General features: G+C 59.4%; 1 protein-coding gene across 2 annotated transcripts; it reads right to left on the bottom strand.

Annotated features, from left to right (window-relative positions):
- ATXN7L2 (ataxin 7 like 2) lies at positions 1-16,841 on the bottom strand. Of its 2 annotated transcripts, none has more exons than XM_024192650.1 (11): positions 16,709-16,841; positions 11,979-12,047; positions 10,564-10,668; positions 8,631-8,835; positions 7,344-7,654; positions 6,145-6,227; positions 5,227-5,471; positions 4,731-4,923; positions 4,261-4,382; positions 1,900-2,746; positions 1-303 (listed from the first exon to the last, which is right to left on the bottom strand). In XM_024192650.1, the coding sequence occupies exons 1-11, from the start codon at positions 16,839-16,841 to the stop codon at positions 289-291; spliced, it is 2,328 nt and encodes a 775-aa protein (XP_024048418.1). In that variant the 3' UTR covers positions 1-288. The 2 variants fall into 2 exon arrangements, with proteins under 2 accessions (XP_024048418.1, XP_024048425.1); XM_024192657.2 differs by having other exon boundaries at positions 11,979-12,050; positions 16,709-16,808.
- Positions 16,842-17,075: the final 234 nt, after the last annotated feature.

Genomic DNA, 17,075 nt, shown 5'->3' with positions numbered 1-17,075 from the left:
CCGGCTGTGTGGCTGCCTCCTCGGTCCAGTCCATCCGCTTCAAACCTCCTCCCAGGTGTGGATCGGGTTTGCGTCTGGATTTTTTTTTCCCCCTTGGGATTTTGTTCGTTCGGGTTTTTTTAGCAGCAACAGAACAGGAAAAGAGTCTTGAGGTATTTTTATAGAGTTTTTTTTTCTTTTAAAAAAAATAATATAAAGTTATAAAAAGCAGTGGCCTCTGAATCCGACCCAGGGCCTCCCAGTCCTCAGGACCGATGGCTCCGTCTGCATCGCACAGGCACTTGCTTGTTAATGCGCTTTCGACTGCAAGGAGACAAGAGGACAGGGGGTCAGCACAGCGGAACAAAGGAGCAGAACAGACGAGCGTGGAGGGCCAATGTTCCCCCGCCGCAGGGGCTCAGGGACTAGGGCGACTTGTCAGGAGCCCAAGGGCTGTGTCTAATTGGCGTCTACTTATAATAAAAGCACACTCTTGTGTTTGCATCTGAATAGCTGAATAAGAGCTCTCAGTGCCAGAGCCCTTCAGAGAAGTGCAGCATGCCCTGTGCTGCTGGAAATGCCATCGTGTGGCCCTTGTTAAGATCTGCAACTTCCCAGCGAATGTGCCTCCTCCCATAAAATGGTGATTCCCTCCCCCACAAACTTCCCCAGGGACCTGAGAATCCAGCTGGGCTCTGTCTTTGTTGCACATCATCAGTAATAAAGGTTCGACAGGCCAAGTTAAGTGACCCCTAGTGGGTTTTCACAGAGGTCACTGACTGATTCTGTTGATGCACAAAAAGGAACAGACTCTTTCCGGTGGCCGGGCTGGCCCCACAGGTCTAACAGGAATAGACTCTGCCCTGCAGGGCTAATGGGAGACACAAGGAGTAGAAACGTAATGACACCAAGAAGCTGTGATGCACACAGCCAGAAAGCAAGTTGGCTGAGTACAGGGGGGATGTTTGACGTTTCAGAGCAGATCAGCACATCAAAGCTCACAACCCCTGAGAAGCAGGTCAAGATCATTCTCCCCATTTTATGGACGGGGAAACTGAGGCCCAGAGAGGGGAAGCAATTCACCCAGCGAGTCTGGGGCAGAGGTGGGAACAGAACTGTTTCTTGGCAGAGTTCAGAAGCTGATCAGCCGTGTTCTCACCCCACAGACCGGGGGGTACCGGTCATGTACCCATCCCACACCAGTCATGACCTACATGCCTCCTGTTAGGAGAGGCCACAATCCTTCCCAACAGCCAGGACCATTCTCTGCAGTGCTGTGAGCTCCCGCAAGGCAAGGCCTCTGCCTCAGTTCCACAGCACCTCCTACTGGGAAAAGCATGTCCTGCTGGCTGTCCTCAGCCTGAGCCCCTGCTGGGAGGGAGCAGCTGTGGGCACCCCCCCCAAGCCAACTCCCAACAGCGCCACCCGCTGGGGATGTGACACCTCCGAAGAGTGCTTGGAATACAGACCACTTTGCACGTAACCATAGTCCTATTAACCCGTCTCATGCTGGGGATCTGTACTGTCTGGTGGCCAGGGGATGAGCTGCCAGCTGTCTGGGCTTCAAGGAGCCTGCTTGCCAGACAGTGCCCCAGGGAAGGGCTCCCATCCTGTGGCAGCTACTCCCTGTGTCCGCTCTGCTCAGACCTCTGCAGCCTGGTCCAGCCCCGCAGAGCTCAGAAGGGCCCCATGAACCACGGGGTCCATCTGGGAAGGCGCTGCAGACCCCAGGACGCAGCCACGAGAATGGGGAGGGGGATTTTGGGAAAAGAACTGCTATGGGGTGGGGGGGACGACAGAGCAGCAGGGGGAGACCCAGAGGCCCACTGCATTGTTGATGGGCAGGGCAGGAAGATCCGCCCGCTGTGGGGGTGCACAGTGGTGGGGAGTGGTGGTGGGGAGGAGGGGGGACACACGTACCTTCAGTGCGTTCCGCTTCTCCTCGAAGCCCAGCGAGGCGACGGCCTTCTTCCTCCGCACAGCGCAGCCTGAGTCGGAGGCGGCGGTGGGGTGCTTGGCCTTCACTGGCCTGCAGTAGGTGGCCACGTTCTTGCGCTTCTTGGCCTCCTCGTCCGAGAGGCAGTTGGCCTGCAGTGCTTTCGGCCCGTTCAGGGGGGAGACCCGGTTCTCCAGTTGGGAGGCTTTGACTTGAGGGTGGCCGGGAGCCCTGCAGTCCAGGTGGCCGGCTCGCTTGACTCTGGAGCCTGGTGAGATGGCGCCGTTGAGGGAAGCGGCAGAGGGGGAGCCCAGGGAGGGTTTGGTCTTTGCAGGCGGGTGGGGGACCTGGCAGCTGGCCACCTTGCCCTTGCCCGGGTCCAGGAGGCAGGTCCGTTTGTACGGGGGGCCAGTGGCGGCGCCCAGAGGCTGCTTGCGCTTTCGGGCCGAGGCCTCTGGCTCCCCGCCGCCCGCCGGCTCCTTGGCTTTGGAGGACTTGCTGGCCTTAGTGGAAGGCAACTTGCTGAAGGATGGCGAGGGGGTGTTGGCCGGGAGCGGGGAGGTGATGGACTGGCTCCCGCCTGTGCAGTCCGATTGGCTGCAGGCGGCCGCGGCATGGGGCGAGCCCACCGTGTAGCTCAGGCTGGGGTGGCCACGGCTCTCCCTGGTGGCCATTGCTGTACAGGACAAGGAGGTCCTTCCGGGGGCGCCGTGGGGAAGGCTGCACGCCAGCGAGGAACTGCCGATCTGGGAAGTGCTGGATGTGGAGGAGCCCAGGCTGGCGGGCGACGGGGCTGGGTGCAGCTGGGGGTCAGCAGCTGGAGGGATCTTCCTGGTGAGGTCAATGAAGCAGAATCAGAAAGGTAGGGGGAGAGGCTGCTGCTTATTTAAACGACACCCCACAAATCCCACCCCCCAGCCCCTCCCCCATCTGATCCCAGGCTGCCTCCCCCACACCGCACCCACCTGCCCTTTCCCCATCCAACCCCAGGCTGTCGCTTCCCCCATCTGATCCCAGGCCATGTCCCACCTCTCCCCTGGCCCCGTCGCCCTTCCAATCCCAAGATGCCTCCTCCTCTAGTCCCCACCATCTCCTCCCTACTCTGACCCCCATCCTCCCTGGGGACCCTGGGCTCTTTCCTCCCCCTCTGATCCCCGGCTGTCTCTCTCATGCGCCTGTCTATCAGGGCCGTGCATCAAGCCCTGTGCTCCAGCCCCACCTGCTGGGGGAAGCCGGGACTTAGCGTCACTGCAGGTGGTGGGGATTTGGGGGTGTGGGGTAGGAACAGGCCAGGCAGGTGTTAACCAGCCCGATAAATGTTAATAGGAATTATTTACGTTCCTGGCAAAGCACTTTATAAGGATCCTGCTCTTAATATTCCCTGCCGCTGAGATCTCAAAGCACATTCCGAACGCTAGCCCAGCCTCGGCTCCCCCAACAGACTGGGGATGTCACCCCTGTTATACAGATGGGGAAATTGAGGCACAACGCAGTAAAGGGGCTGGCTCAGGTCACTCAGTAAGTCAGTGACTGAGCTACAAATAGAACGCAGGTGTCCTGGCTCCCCAGTGCCTGCTGTAATCTCTTAACATGCTACCACTCTATTTGGGGTTCTGCTCACAATGGCCATCCTCTCTCGCTCCCCCAGATGCTCTGAAGGCATGGAGGGACCCCACCAGCCGCTCCCACTGCAGGCAGAAGGGAAGGGGGGCAGGGGCAGGCATTACCGTACAGACTGAAATAGAAGTCACCCTCTAAATTTAGCAAGGCTGAAAGGAACAAAAGTGATTGACACATCAGCTGACCTCCCTTCCTGAAAACTGCCTCCTCAGTGCTTCCTTGGGTCCCCCAAGGCTTCCTCTGCAGCCTGCCTCGGTTACAATAATGGGGTCACGACACCCCCCCGTGCACGTAGGGTGAGCTTCCCCCATGAACGGCTAGAGATCTTACCATGCGTTTTCTCTGCCCACACACGTCTGCATGGTCTTCCCAACAGACTGAAGGCCAATCGCACCCAATGCCACCCCGGCGCTAGGCCGAGGATGGGAGGCAGAGGTGCTAATGCTCACCCCACCCTTTGGAAGCTGACTGAGGAGGGGAGTGGCTGGACTGGGAACTGCCAACTGTCTAGCCCAGAGCTCAGCTGTCCCCACCACAGGGGAAGGCAACCCCCCCAGGAGCTGAGCAGGGGCAGGTGCCACTCGGGCAGTCTCTTATCTCAGTATGTGAGCCAGGAACGATTTCCTCCCACATTCCCAGGCACCCCACCCCCACTGCCTGGGCCAGGCGCAGACACACTCGCCCCACCCTGGCCCAGGCGCTGCCTCCCCAAGCAGGACACTCACTTCCACATGTGTGAGCTGAGGTGTCTCTCCAACATGGAGCTGAGGGCTGAGCAGAACCGGTCCAGCCGTCGGTTGAACACATAACACCCGGGGCTGACCAAGCGGCTTCCGAAGGTGCAAAACTGGATGGGATTAAGAGAGGAGGGGGAGAGAGCCATCAGGGAGGCTGAGACCCCTGTAAACCACATAGCAGCACCCTGCCGTGGGTCAGGAGCCCAGCCCATAGCATGGCAGAGAGGATGGACTGTCGACTGGGTCCCCAACCCCCTATCTCCTTCCCCGCCCCAAATGTGGCAACTCTGCACGGGTGCCAGCTGGATTCTGAGATCCAAGCACCTCTGTTGGAGCAGGATGCTGACAAACTGGCCTGAGAATCACTGGACAGGTCATTGTCCCCAGTGCCACCAGGGGGCACCGGTCTCCGCACAGAGAGGGGCAGAGACCCACCCCACCTCACGCCAAGCACTCACCGCCTGAGGCCGTGGTGGCCGTGTTGCATAATGACAGTCCAGCCTGTGGGATTCCTCGGCCATGTCGTCCTCGCTCTCGTCACTCGATACCCGGCTACTGCCCTTGGGCACAGGGAAGGGGTAGAGCCCGGGGTCTCTGTCGCCACAGGTCGTGGACGGCTCCTCCGGGTCGCTCTCTGAGGAAACCCTGGACCTGAACCCAATGAGAGGCAGAGGAGTGAGAACTGTCGTCTCTGGGGGCCTACAGGTTAAAGCTGCAGAGGGATGGGGTTAGGCCGGGGGGATCTATGTGCCAGAGGCACTGCTGGAAAGGGTAGACAGTCCCCACTGGGGCCTGGTTCTGCTAGGATCCCTGCACGGGGAAGGTGGGAGAGGCCAGCCCCAGAGAGGCACCTGCACAGCACCCCCTCCTACGCTAGGGCGAGTGAGTCTGCCCGGACTGACACACACAGATGGTTGCTGGAGGCAAACCCGAGGTTCCCTGCTGCTGCGTTACCTGGGAAGTGCACAGTGGGAGTGGGGCTGCTTTGCGCGGCAAGGGGAAGTGCTGGGTAGAACCAACGAGGTCTGCGCCCCGGAGGAGGCTTCCTGGGAGAGTCGGTCGGGGAGCACTTCCTTCCTCACCGGGCTCTTCTCCTTGGGGGACTCCCCCTTCCTGGAACTGGCCTTCAGCTCCGCCACCAAGACGTCAAAGTCCTTCGCCCGGCCCTGCACCTCACGGCGCTGGTGCACGGAGTGAATCTGTGATGAGGGCAGGAGGGGAGAGCGTCACAGCCCCGGCTCACCACAGGATGCCATCAGACCCCCCATGGGAACCCCCCCTAGTGCCTAGAGGCTCGCAGGAGCTACAGACCCTCTTACTAATTCAGCTAGTGGAGATTCTCCTGGGCCTCCCAGGGGAGAGGCCTATGTTTGGAGCAGAGGCCCGAGGCTCCACGTTTCCCTGTCTGCATGCATGCCGCTGAGCCGTGAGATGAAGCGGTGTCTCTAGTCCATGGGGGCCTCCTAGAGCCAGTCAGCACTACATCTCCCACCCCCTCTCCTCCAACAGGCTAGAGCAGTGGCTCTCAACCCTTGACCTGTGGGCTGCTTGCATCCCCGTCAGCACACAGCTGCGGACCATGTGACATCCTCAGGGCCATACAGGTAGTATATATATTGTGTGGATGTGGCCCACATAACAGAGAGCTGCATGTGTGGCCCATAATGGTAAATAGGTTGAGAACCACTGGATTAGACCTTCACAAGGTGGCACTTTATAGCCATGCAACAGCAAACGCTTCTCTTCCCCAGTGGGCATGTCAGTATGGAGCCTCCTGCAGAGCCCTTCAACCTCCAGCTGGGCTGTAGGGGGACAGGAACTCACCCCGCCTCCTATTGTTCTACCAGGAAACAATCTCACACATGACAGTACCTTGCAGGTCAGCAGCCGGGTGCAGATCTTTTTGGTGTCAGGATTCACAACTCCACACTGCCTGTTCAAATCACACTCCTTCCCTGCAGGGCAGAAAGACAGAGCTGAGATGCACAAGGGGAAAGCATGGACAGGGCCTGGCTGGATCCCCTGAGCTCGCCCTGCTCTTTAGAGTCTTTGTCAAACTTCCTAAGATCCCTGCGTTTGGCCTGGAGCTTTGGTTGACTGTTGCAACAAGCTTTTGTGCCAGGAGGTTCTCGCCATTTCAAAAGGGAAAATCTTGCTTCTTGCCTCTATTTTAAAGGGGTGCTGTCATCACCAGCTTTCATGCTCTTTGCCGTGGGGCGGAGCTCAGATACAACTGCAGTAGGTGTTATATAAAACCTTCCCCCCGAGAAATGAGGCCCAGTTCTTAGGATCTGTTATTACAAAGCAAGATGGGGTTTGGGGCTTACTGAACGGGCATGAATGGAAAGGTTTTCATGGGCTTGCCAGGGTGGATTGAAACGTCCCGAACCACAACTAAAGCAGCGTTGGGCGAGTGCAGGAGATGCAAAGACATGCAACGGGATCTCTGAACACTGTGAACAGCTCCTTTGGCCTCACAATCTCCAGTGTTGGTCTCATTGTCCAGATGGGGAAACTGAGGCACTGAGCATTTAAGTGACTTGCCCAAGTCCGCACAGTGGGTCAGTGGCAGGAGACTAGGACACAGATGGCCTGACTCCCAGTTCTAGGTTTGAGGCACTGGCCCAGGCTCTCTCTCATGGGACCCAGCAGACAGCCCCCTAGCTGCGTGCAGCTCTTTAGGGCTATACAGGCACTAGATGAGTCCCAGGATCTGGCTGGTGGCCTTCTCAATCTTCCTGGGCTCCAATCAGGGGAGCGCTCCTTGGGCTGGGAAGGGAGTGGCTCAGCTGGTGTGTGTGTGTGTGGCAGGAGAGAAAAGGAGATGCCAGGATCCCTGCTCCTGCCATGGGGCAGAGAAGAGCCCACCCCCCAACACACCTCCCGCTCAAGGAGAGAGGCTGAATTGAGCCGCTAAGCGATCACGGCTGGCAGCCAGCACTGAGCCATGCAGCTGTGTCATCGCACAGGGCTGCTGAGTCGCCACCACCCAAACGCCCTGTCCAGCTGTCACCTTGGCCTGATTCAGCATCACCCCCACCGGGCAGTGAAGGAGGAACAGCAGGACTCACGCGCCATCTTCTTGTGGGATTTGGGAGGCGGTTTGCTGGCGCCCGGCTCCTTCTCCCCTGAGGCAGAGGTGCTCTCTGGTTTCCTGTCCAGACCATCGGCAGGCACAACGGAGTCAACTCCTGCCTTGGCTGGCACAAGCGGCTCTTTGGGCGACACTGCCAGGGACAGCTTCCCCATGGGCTCTTTGGAGTTGGCAGGTGGCTGCCCGGGGACGGAAGCAGCAGCAGCCTTCGGGGGCACCTTGATGCCGTGTCCATCTGGCTTGGGAAGGCTGGAAATCTTCTCCAGGTTCACCACCGGCATGAACAAACTGGAAGGAGAAGGGACAGGCTCCGAGAGCTCAGCCAGGAAATGCGCTAGTGACAGCTGCAAACCTCCCCGGCAGCAGAGGGTGACTGAGGCCCGTCTGGGCCAGGTCCCAGCCCCCGAGCCACATCCTGGGGTAGGTGCTCTGGGCTTGTGAGACCTGGACTCTGGGCTACCCTTCTGAGCCCCTGGACTGGGCCTGCTGCCCACCAGCCTTGTGGTCGCGTGTGCTCCGGCCTGCCACGTACCTCAGGCTACCCCTGTGTCGCACACAGACGCCAGTCCAACCGGCCACAATGGCTGGGCTGAATGGGAGGTGCAAGCACTGGCAGGGGCCAGGGCTGGCTGAGCTAGTGCAGGGCCCTCATTTCCTTGTGCCTCTCCTCAGAGGGGACCATCGGGCTGGGACTGCCATCCCTCCCGAGCGCAGTCCAGGTGAGCGACCCCCGGCGCGCACAGAGGGAGACGACACCCTGCTCTGGAAACGCCTCCGTCCACTGAGGCCCAGGCAGCCGGGGGCAAAGGCACGGTCTCCATCGAGACCCTGCCGCACAGCCGGAGCAGTGCATCTCCCGAGCCCAACAAAGTGGGGTGGGGCTCCCCCTTCCCCAGCACATCCCCCTTCATCCCCCTCCCCACGTCAGAGCCAGCTGGGGTTTCCCTGTGGCCCCTCCCCCCACGTCAGAGTGCAGTGGGGCTCCCCCTAACCTCCTCCACCCATATAAGAGTGGGGCTCTCAGTCCCCGACTGCCCCTCCCCCCATGTCTCTCTCCATCGCCCCCCTTCCTCCTCCCCACACAGGAGAGCAGGGTCACCCTCCCCGGAGTGGGGCTGCCCCCCAACCCCTCTCACATCAGAAGAGCACAGGCTCCCCCCACACCCACATGAGAGTGGAGCCAGGCTCCCCTCAACCCCTCTGTGTCGAGCCCACCCCACCCCCCACGTGAGAGCAGGCTCCCCCTTTGCCCCGTCCCACTCACCAGAGGTTGTCTTTCTGCGCCTTGTCTGGCCTCTCGGGCGGGTGCTGGGCCCGGCTGCGGGAGCTCTGCGACTTCTCCCGTGAGGCCTTGGCGCTGCCGTGGCCCCCGCAGGCAGGGGGCTGGCCGTTGACCGCATGGCACTTCTGGGCGTTGGCAGATACCTGCGCCCGGGCGTAGAGCTTGCTGAGAGGTCCGTGACGTCTTTCTGGAGGGGAGGGGGAGGCTCTGTCAGTGACACGCGCACATGTGGCCCTGCCCATCAAAGGAAGGGAACAGCCCTCACTGCTCTCCAACGCCCCGGGGGAAAGGGGCTGCAAACACGCCCCAAGGCACCAAGGGCCGCCTGAGTCTGCAGCCAGGCCGGCCCCACAGGAACGGCCCCGTTCATCTCAGCGTGTCGTTCACTCTGAAGGCTAACGACGACAACTGAAACAGCAACAGTCATCTCACTGCTGATCATTTTAACAGAACCATCCAGCTGGCCTGGGGTGGAGCCTGGGCAATGCCGCTTTTCCCATCTCCAGCTTGCTTGTCTGAATTGAGCAGCAGTGCTGGCTAAGAACCCAGGAGTCCTGGCTCCCGGGCCTGTGCTCAGCCCAACAGGCAACCCCCTCACTCTAGCAGCCTCATCTGCCTTGTACATCACCTTTGCTTGCAAAACCCTGTGTTTGGGAGCCGGCCCAACAGACCCCAGCGGGTCCAACATGTGCCGACAGCTATCAGACCCTTCGATGCCCCAGTGCGGTGGCAGGGTCCCGAACAGGCTGCTCCACTCCACCTCCCTGCAGGCCCCCGGAGAACCATGCCCAGCACCAGAACCTGGGAGCCACCCAACCAGGCCAGGCAGAGCAGCCAGGCACCCCTTGCTCGGCCCACCCCAGGAACATGGCTCCCTATGCTGCTCTTTCCCACCCCCCATCCTTTCCAGGATGCTGAAGGTAGCTCCTCCACGCTCTCTTGCCCTGCCACTGATTGCTGGGGGCCTCCCAGCAGCAGGCAGCTCCTGCCGTGGAGGAGAGGGTGGGATTGTGCCAGGTGCGGGGGGACAGAGGACGACGGCTGGGATGGGAAACAAGCTGCCAGCTCATAACTCAGGGATGCTTTTTGAAGGTCCCCTAAGAAAGCGTTTCCCAAATGGTGGGTCCTGACCCACCAGCGAGTCATGGGAAGGACCTAAGTGTGTTACCAGGCCCTAGGAAAACATACACTTCTCCCAGCCCAGAGAGCAAGCCTGCCCCACACTCTCCCCATAGCGGCAGCTCCTGTCCCGTGGGGCAGGGTCTGGCTCGCCACAGGCATTGTAGCCTAGCACGGGGGTCACAGCGTCACTCAGGTTTGGCCCGGCTGCCCCTCTCTCATGGGCATGCGCCAGTTCACAATACCACTCACTCAAACGTGGCCTGGCCACCCCGCATCATGATGGCCGGGCCAAACCTGTGTGGCGTTGCAACCCCCTACACCCAGTCACGATGCCCAGAGCAGGGAGCCAGGCCCAGCCCCACAACAGGGAGTGCAGGGGGCTCCTCTCCTAGACCTTCACCCCCCGGGGCTGCCCCTCCACACCAGGCAGCATTAGGGCTGCGGGGCCAGGGCGAAGGGTGCATAAATGTCGCAAAACAAGACCAAGTGCAGTCGGTGGGGGACCTGGGTGGCCTGCGGCTTCCTGCACAGCCCCACGCTGCTGCCTCTGCAGCATTTCTCTCCCCACTGCAGACGGAGGAGGCAGAGCCTTCCCTCTGGACCCCCACGCCCCAGGCTCAATCTAGAACACAGCAGCTGTGGCTGGGACACCAGCGGAGTCGTCATTCCAGAGCCGCTCCGAGGTCGGCGCCTAGAGAACGCGGGGGAGGAGAATAGAACCAGGTCCCCATTCCCGGCTGGCCTCAGAAGGGGCCCAGCTGCTGACCTCACCCCGGACAGTCAATCGGCTTACCGCAGTGCTTCTGAAAGGCTTGAGGCTTGACCACTTGGCTACAGTGGTTACACACCACCAGGTAGAACTCGTCGTGGGCTGGGCAGTGCCCAAAGATAGACATGTCTGCCAGGGCAAGAGACAGCGGTAAGGGAGAGGCCACGAAGGGCCCCCTGCGGCCTGGTGGGGCTGTGGCTGCCCAGGCCAAGAGACACGCCTAAGGAAACCCACCTTTTGTACCCAATGCGAATGGACAGTCACGTCCCCCCTCCCTAAAGGGAGACTACAGGGGCTCCAGCTCAAACCCAGCCCAGCTCAGCTGCCAGCCAATGGCTGTTCATGGCCTGTGTGAAATGAGTGTGGTGGGTCTCAGATTTCAGTGGACACAGGGCAGCTGCCGCCACCACGAGTGGGACCCCCTCCGGGCAGTTTCAGCAGAGGCCAAAGGTCAAATGGGTCATGGAGCCTGACCTCCCCACTCAGCCCTGGAGAAGGCCCCTCAGGGCAAGGCTGGCACGGAGGAGGGGCAGCTGCCACCCGTGCGGATGCTGGGGCTACGGGCACCTTGGTGTCCGGTTTATGGGTGCGCTGCACAGACGATCTAGAGACAAGGGCCTCACCAGGGGCTCCAAAACCTCTGCATCTCAAGCCTTAAACTGGGGGACAGCCTGTGGCCCTCACGTTGCCCCTGCCCCAAGAGCGACTGGGCCAAAGCGACTGACTTAGGGCTATACGGTATGCTGGGTTTCTGGGGCTCATCCACTTGGATTGCAGGGCTGCCTGGTGTGAGGCTAGGGGGGATTATAGAGCACTGGGCCGGCTTTCAATGTCTGAGGGAGCCTCCCTCGCAGCAAGCAAGATCAAGGCCCTGGGCTGTCAGGTGAAGCTGGGGAACAGTCAGGCCAGGAATGCTGGAGCTACACCAACCTTGCAAGGGATGTGGGGGTCCCAGAAGAGCATAGGCCCCAACAGCCACGTTCTGTGCTTGGGCTCCAGGCCAGCTCTGCAGAGCTCCACAGAGTGCGAGGCCAGAGAGGCACAGCCTGGGCTGAAGTCTGCCCCGCGTTTGCTCTGTGCACTGAAGCCCATTTCCACCCAAAGGGGACATGGTTTGCACAGCCAAGAGGAGCTGTCGCAGCTAGAAGCAGGAGCGGATCCTGCTGGGTTAGCTATTTAGCAGCTCTCTCCTCTGAGAGGGCCGGACAGTGCTGGACCGGTCTGAATGGCCCAGGTGAAGGGAAGTGATGCTGACAGCCTCAACCCATGAGCAGGGCCACAAAGTTACCTGCTGATGCCAAATTCACAACAGCTCCTGTGCTAACCACCCTCCACTCCCGGCACTCACAGATAACAAGAGCCTTGGCCAAAGGAACAGATCATGCCCACTACTGAACCAGGCAGCTCCCTGAGCTGGAAGAAGCCGGACGAGCTCTTACCTTCCTTAATGAGTGTCATCGCATCCACTTTCTTGCTGCCGTTCTTGCTGCTCTCCTCCACCTCAGACCCTGCTAGAGACAATCAGCCCCATCAGCAACAGTAAGGACCCTTCCCCGAACCCCCTAACCCAGAAGCCGAGAGAGCCTGCTCCCTACAGGCTGACAGGGGGAGGAGGGGGTTAATTGTTTGCAAAGTGGGAGGATGGCAGGTCGCCAAGCTGCCAACAGACTGAGGAGCCCTAAGAATCAGTCAGTTAACAAGGTGCAGGGCCTCGGTCTCAGGGAATCTCCCGCTTGGCCTCCCTGAATCAAGCAGGACATGCAAACAGCGCCATCAATGGACTGTTTGCCACATGACAGGTGGGGGTGGAACCAGGGTGCGGCCCCGGGGCAAAGAAGGGGTCTTTGTCTGGGTCTGTGAAAGGCCTTTAGTGCAGCTCCTTTCCCTGCAAAGCATGACAACCTCTCTGCTTGCCCTAGTGGATCCTGCAGGACTCAAGGTTGTCTACATGGGGAAGTTATTCCAAGGGCAGTACTATTCCAGAAGAGCTCCCTTTGGGGACGCTCTTATTCCGACTTTTTCCAGGTTGGTAGAACTCTTCCGGAGGGCTCGCTCTTTCCCTGCTGACCATCTCGGCAGCCAATGTGCTCAGCCAGGGCGGCTGGAGATCGGAGTCACTAATTTGTCCCCAGCACCATTCTCCAGGGCTTAGCCCAGACCTGCTCGAAGAGTCCCGAGCTCTGGGACTGCCCCCACCACCCCGGGACATGATCCCCCAGCCAAGTGGATCTGCAGAGGGTGGGGGGGATCCAGCAGATTCCACGTGTTGGGACATTTTCCTTTCCTTGAGCTCATAGATTCCAAGGCCAGAAGGGAGCATGAGACAATCCAGCCTGACACCCGGTATAGTGCAGGCCAGAGACCTGCCCCCAAACCACCCCTACAGCAGAGTTCTTAGAGAGCCATCCCGTCTTGATTTCCAAATTGCCAGTGATGGAGAACCCACCCTGACCCTTGTTATCACTCCCAGGTCTACCCCTGTGCACTGAGGGACGGGGGGAATGGGCAGCAGCCACAAGGAAAGGTAAATGGATAGGGGCCAGCAGCTGGGAAGGAAGGCGGAGAGGATCAGAGGGAGAACAGCAGAAAGAGGGGACATGTCTCCTGGGCACGAGTAGCTTCCCACCACTCCCTCCTCCCATTCCGGTCCCCATGAACACCTTGGGGTTGTGCCACAGACCAGCCGCTCGAGCAGCACGGCCCCCACCCTGCCATGCACACGCAAGGGGCAAACATGCCAGCTCCAGGATTCCAAACATCCCTTCGAATCAGCCCCATGGTGCTGTCTGAATGCCACCTGCAAGCAGGGCTGGCTGGGAATTTCTGGTGGGGGAGGGAGCTGGGGCTAATTTAAATTCTTTAGGGGCAGAAAGAGAATCCACTGCGGACACACATGTTGGAGCTGATGCACCTGGTTATTGTAGCTCCAAAACTGGTGGTCGTGTGGCTAAAGCACCAGACTGAGACTCAGGAGATCTGGGTCACTCCCCTGTTCCCCAAAGACTCCCTGTGTGATTCTGAGCGAGTCACTTAATCACTCCATGCCTCAGTTCTTCCCCCGTTAGATAGGGCAGATGGTTCTTCCATTCTCCCATCCTTTGTCTAGCTGGGCTAGGTCGGCTGTACGCACGTCAGGGCAAGAACTGCCTCTTAGTGTATGTCCAGGCAGCCCCCAGCGCACAGGGTCCTGACCACCTCTGGGCCTCTGCATGCTACTGTACTACACACAAACAACAGGAGTCACAATCCTCTCCCCCCTACTGTGCTCTTCTCTAGCGCGTTTCACCCAGGCATCCCCACACAACGAAACCTCAGCAAGCCCCATGGGAAACTGGGCCTGAAGAGGCTAATCTGCCTACGATCACACAATGGCAGAGCCAGGTTCAGAAGTCCTGACATCCAGGGCCTTGCTTTCTTCACTCCACCATGCTCCCTCTGCATCCGATAGCCGGACACCACAGCCTGCACTCGCCTGCGCAGGACGCCCCACTGTAGACAGAGCTCAAAACACGGACCGACTCTCACCAACCAGCGGTTCGCGGGATGGGGCTGCGTTTTGATGCAGGCATCAATGAGGCAGTAAAGCATTCGCCCTTCTCCCCGCGCTGTCATTTCTTTCTGGCACTAAACCCAGACGACGCTTTTTAAAGAGTAGATTTGAAAATGATCCTAGAAATTAAAGCCAACCAGGGCAAATCCATAGCCCAATCTCAGGGGGAAATGCCAACAGGCTCCCAGCAACGAACAGCCTCGGAGACGGGAAACTGCATATTTTTATAAAGCAACAACTTGCAAAAAGTTGCATGGATGTTAAACGCCACAGTGTGAGTAAATTCAGGCCAGCCAGGACAAACCCACTGCAGGGAGATTCCTGCACTGCACCCAGCGGGAGGAGAGATTAGATAAAAACTAACAAGGCTTTCTCCAGCTCTCATTGCTGTACCATTTTCAATCTACAAGCAAAGAACTTAGCCGACAGCATGAACTTGTCTGCAAACGGAATTTGCTTCACAGCCCAGCTATAAATCCCTGAAAACACAGGAGTCATTATGCAAACTCTGCCGGAGCCCTAAGTAGATCAGGAAGCACGATGCTCTAACTACATCTAGTGCAAGGGAAAGATAATGGAGGGGGAAGGGACACCACTCCACAGTGTAAGAAGCGTCACCAGGGACAGCTCCACCGGCCTCTGCTCCCCCACTTCCAGGGCCTTTCCAGAGTCCAGCGTCAGACTGTGTTGGAGAAATCAAATGATCCCCCCCAAAATGGTGATGCTTCTGAACGACTCCTGGGATTTCAAGGGCAAAAGTCTCAAGAGACAGCTATCAGCTCCATCCCCCTGGGGAAAGAGGGCAGAGGGCGGGAGTGAGGGGTGCGAGCAACATGGGAGTGAAGAGCAGCATGGGAGGAAAGAGGGCTAAGAGGGATGGTGAAGTGGCTGGAGCAAGTGGAACTGACGCAGGATGCAGGGGTTGAGGGTGCAGAGGTCCAGGCTGAGGGGAGTAGGGGTGGGAGCAGGATGGGGGCATGGCAGGAGGAGATCAGGCTTGGTAAGGCTCAGGGAGCAGGTTCAGGGAGGGCAAAGGTCAGGATCCTGGTACAAGGGGAACATGATCAAGTTCAGGTCTGCTGGGGAATCCAGTGGAGGAGAGGATGCCAGGAGGGTCAGATCAGAGGACCATGAAAGACTCTGGGGTGGGGTCGGGAGATCAGTTTCAGGGCATACCATGTTGGGGGTTCAAATGTCAGGGATAATGCGGGGGGTCAGGGAAAAATCAGGGTGCATGAGATGGAGGAGGACCAGATTCAGGGATTCAACTGAAAAGTTCAGGGGGTGACAGGGCAGGGAGAGGAGACATCAGGAGCAAGGAGCCATGAAGGCATGGGTTTGTGAGGAATCGAGGTCGGTGTGGGGTCACAAGTGATAGGTGGGGGGAAGAATAGCTCAGTGGTTTGAGCCTTGGCCTGCTAAACCCAGGGTTGTGAATTCAATCTTTGAGGGGGCCATTTAGGGATCTGGGGCAAAATCAGTACTTGGTCCTGCTAGTGAAGGCAGGGGGCTGGACTCAATGACCTTTCGGGGTCCCTTCCCGCTCGATGAGATAGGTATATCTCCATATATTATTATTATATTATATTATTAAATGACCTCCTGAGGTCCCTTCCAACCCTGATATTCTATGGTGCAAGGGACAGCTGGGCAATCGGAGGACAGGCATCACAGAGGATCAGGGGGGCTAGGGAGCTGAGGACAAGTATCATGGTGGGATCTGCTGGGCAGGAAATGGTGAGAAGGATCTCTGTGCATCTGAAAAAGTGGGTTTTTTACACACAAAAGCTTATGCCCCAATAAATCTGTTAGTCTTTAAGGTGCCACTGGACTCCTCGTTGTTTTTAGGGATCACAGGGTGAATCTGCTTTCAGGGACTACAGAGAAGATCAGGTAAGTAGGGATCCCAGAGAGCATCCAGTGTGATCAGGAATCCATGTGGTCAGGATCCAGAGAAAGGATCAGGGCTCTCAAGGATCATAGCAGGATTTAGTGGATCAAGATTCAGAGATCCTGAGGGATCCCGTGAGGTCTGGGATCAGGGGGTGCCCAGGATGCACATAAGGGATCAAAGGGGATCCGGCAGGGTTGGGGATCACAGCATGCACATAACAGATCTCACACACCATGCTAAGCACATACAAAAGGGATCAATGATCGCAGGGGATCCAATGGGGTCAGGAAATGATACATGCTCAGAACACACATCATGGATCATGGGTGATCTGTGGGGTCAGGGATCACGGGGTGCTTTGGACACACACACAGGATCGCAGGGGATCTGGTGGTGTTGGGGGCTGTAGCTGATCCACAAGGGATCCAGTGTGGTCCGGGGATTGCGGGGTGCTCAGCATCTCATAAGGGATCCGGGGGATCCCGCGAGCTCAGGGATCCAGGGTGCTCAGGATCCCGGGGGATCGGTGATCCGGGGGAACCCCGCGGCGCTAGGACCCAGCGGCGCAGGAGGCGAAGGCGGCGCTAGGACCCCGCGGCTCCTTTGTTCGGGGCCGGCGGCCGGGCGGGGGTGAGGAGCCGTACGGCGGCGGCGGCTGCCCCGCTCCCCGCCCTGGCCCCCCCGCCTCGCCGGCCCGGCCCCAGGCGGCGCGCGCGGCCCCTCACCTGGCTCGGCGGGCGGCCCCGCCCTCTCCACCCAGGCGCTCCAGCTCTGCCCCGCGAAGTCATCGAGGCTCGGCAGCCGCCGATCCACAGCGGCCATTGCTGCCGCCGCCGCCGCGCGTCCACGCACCGCCATCACCGCCGCGGGAGCGCGCGCCCCCCGCCGCCCGCCCGGGGCGGCCCACGCGCAGGCGCGCCGCGCATCCTGGGAAGTGTAGTCCTCTGCGCCCGGGGCAGGGGGGCAAGGCGGCTCTGCGCAGGCGTGCAGCTGCGGGCGCCACACAGCAGCCACCCCGCGGAGACTGGGGGTTGCTGGCTTCGGGGCCGGGACGCCTGGGTTCTCTCTCTGCCCTTGGGGGGAGGGGCACTG

This window comes from Terrapene carolina, unplaced genomic scaffold (genome assembly GCF_002925995.2).
Source record: "Terrapene carolina triunguis isolate 2854851 unplaced genomic scaffold, T_m_triunguis-2.0 Scaffold195, whole genome shotgun sequence".
Classification (NCBI taxonomy): domain Eukaryota; kingdom Metazoa; phylum Chordata; order Testudines; family Emydidae; genus Terrapene; species Terrapene triunguis.
The sequence above is the reverse complement of the archived record's forward strand: the minus strand, read 5'-3'. Positions and strand labels throughout refer to the sequence as shown.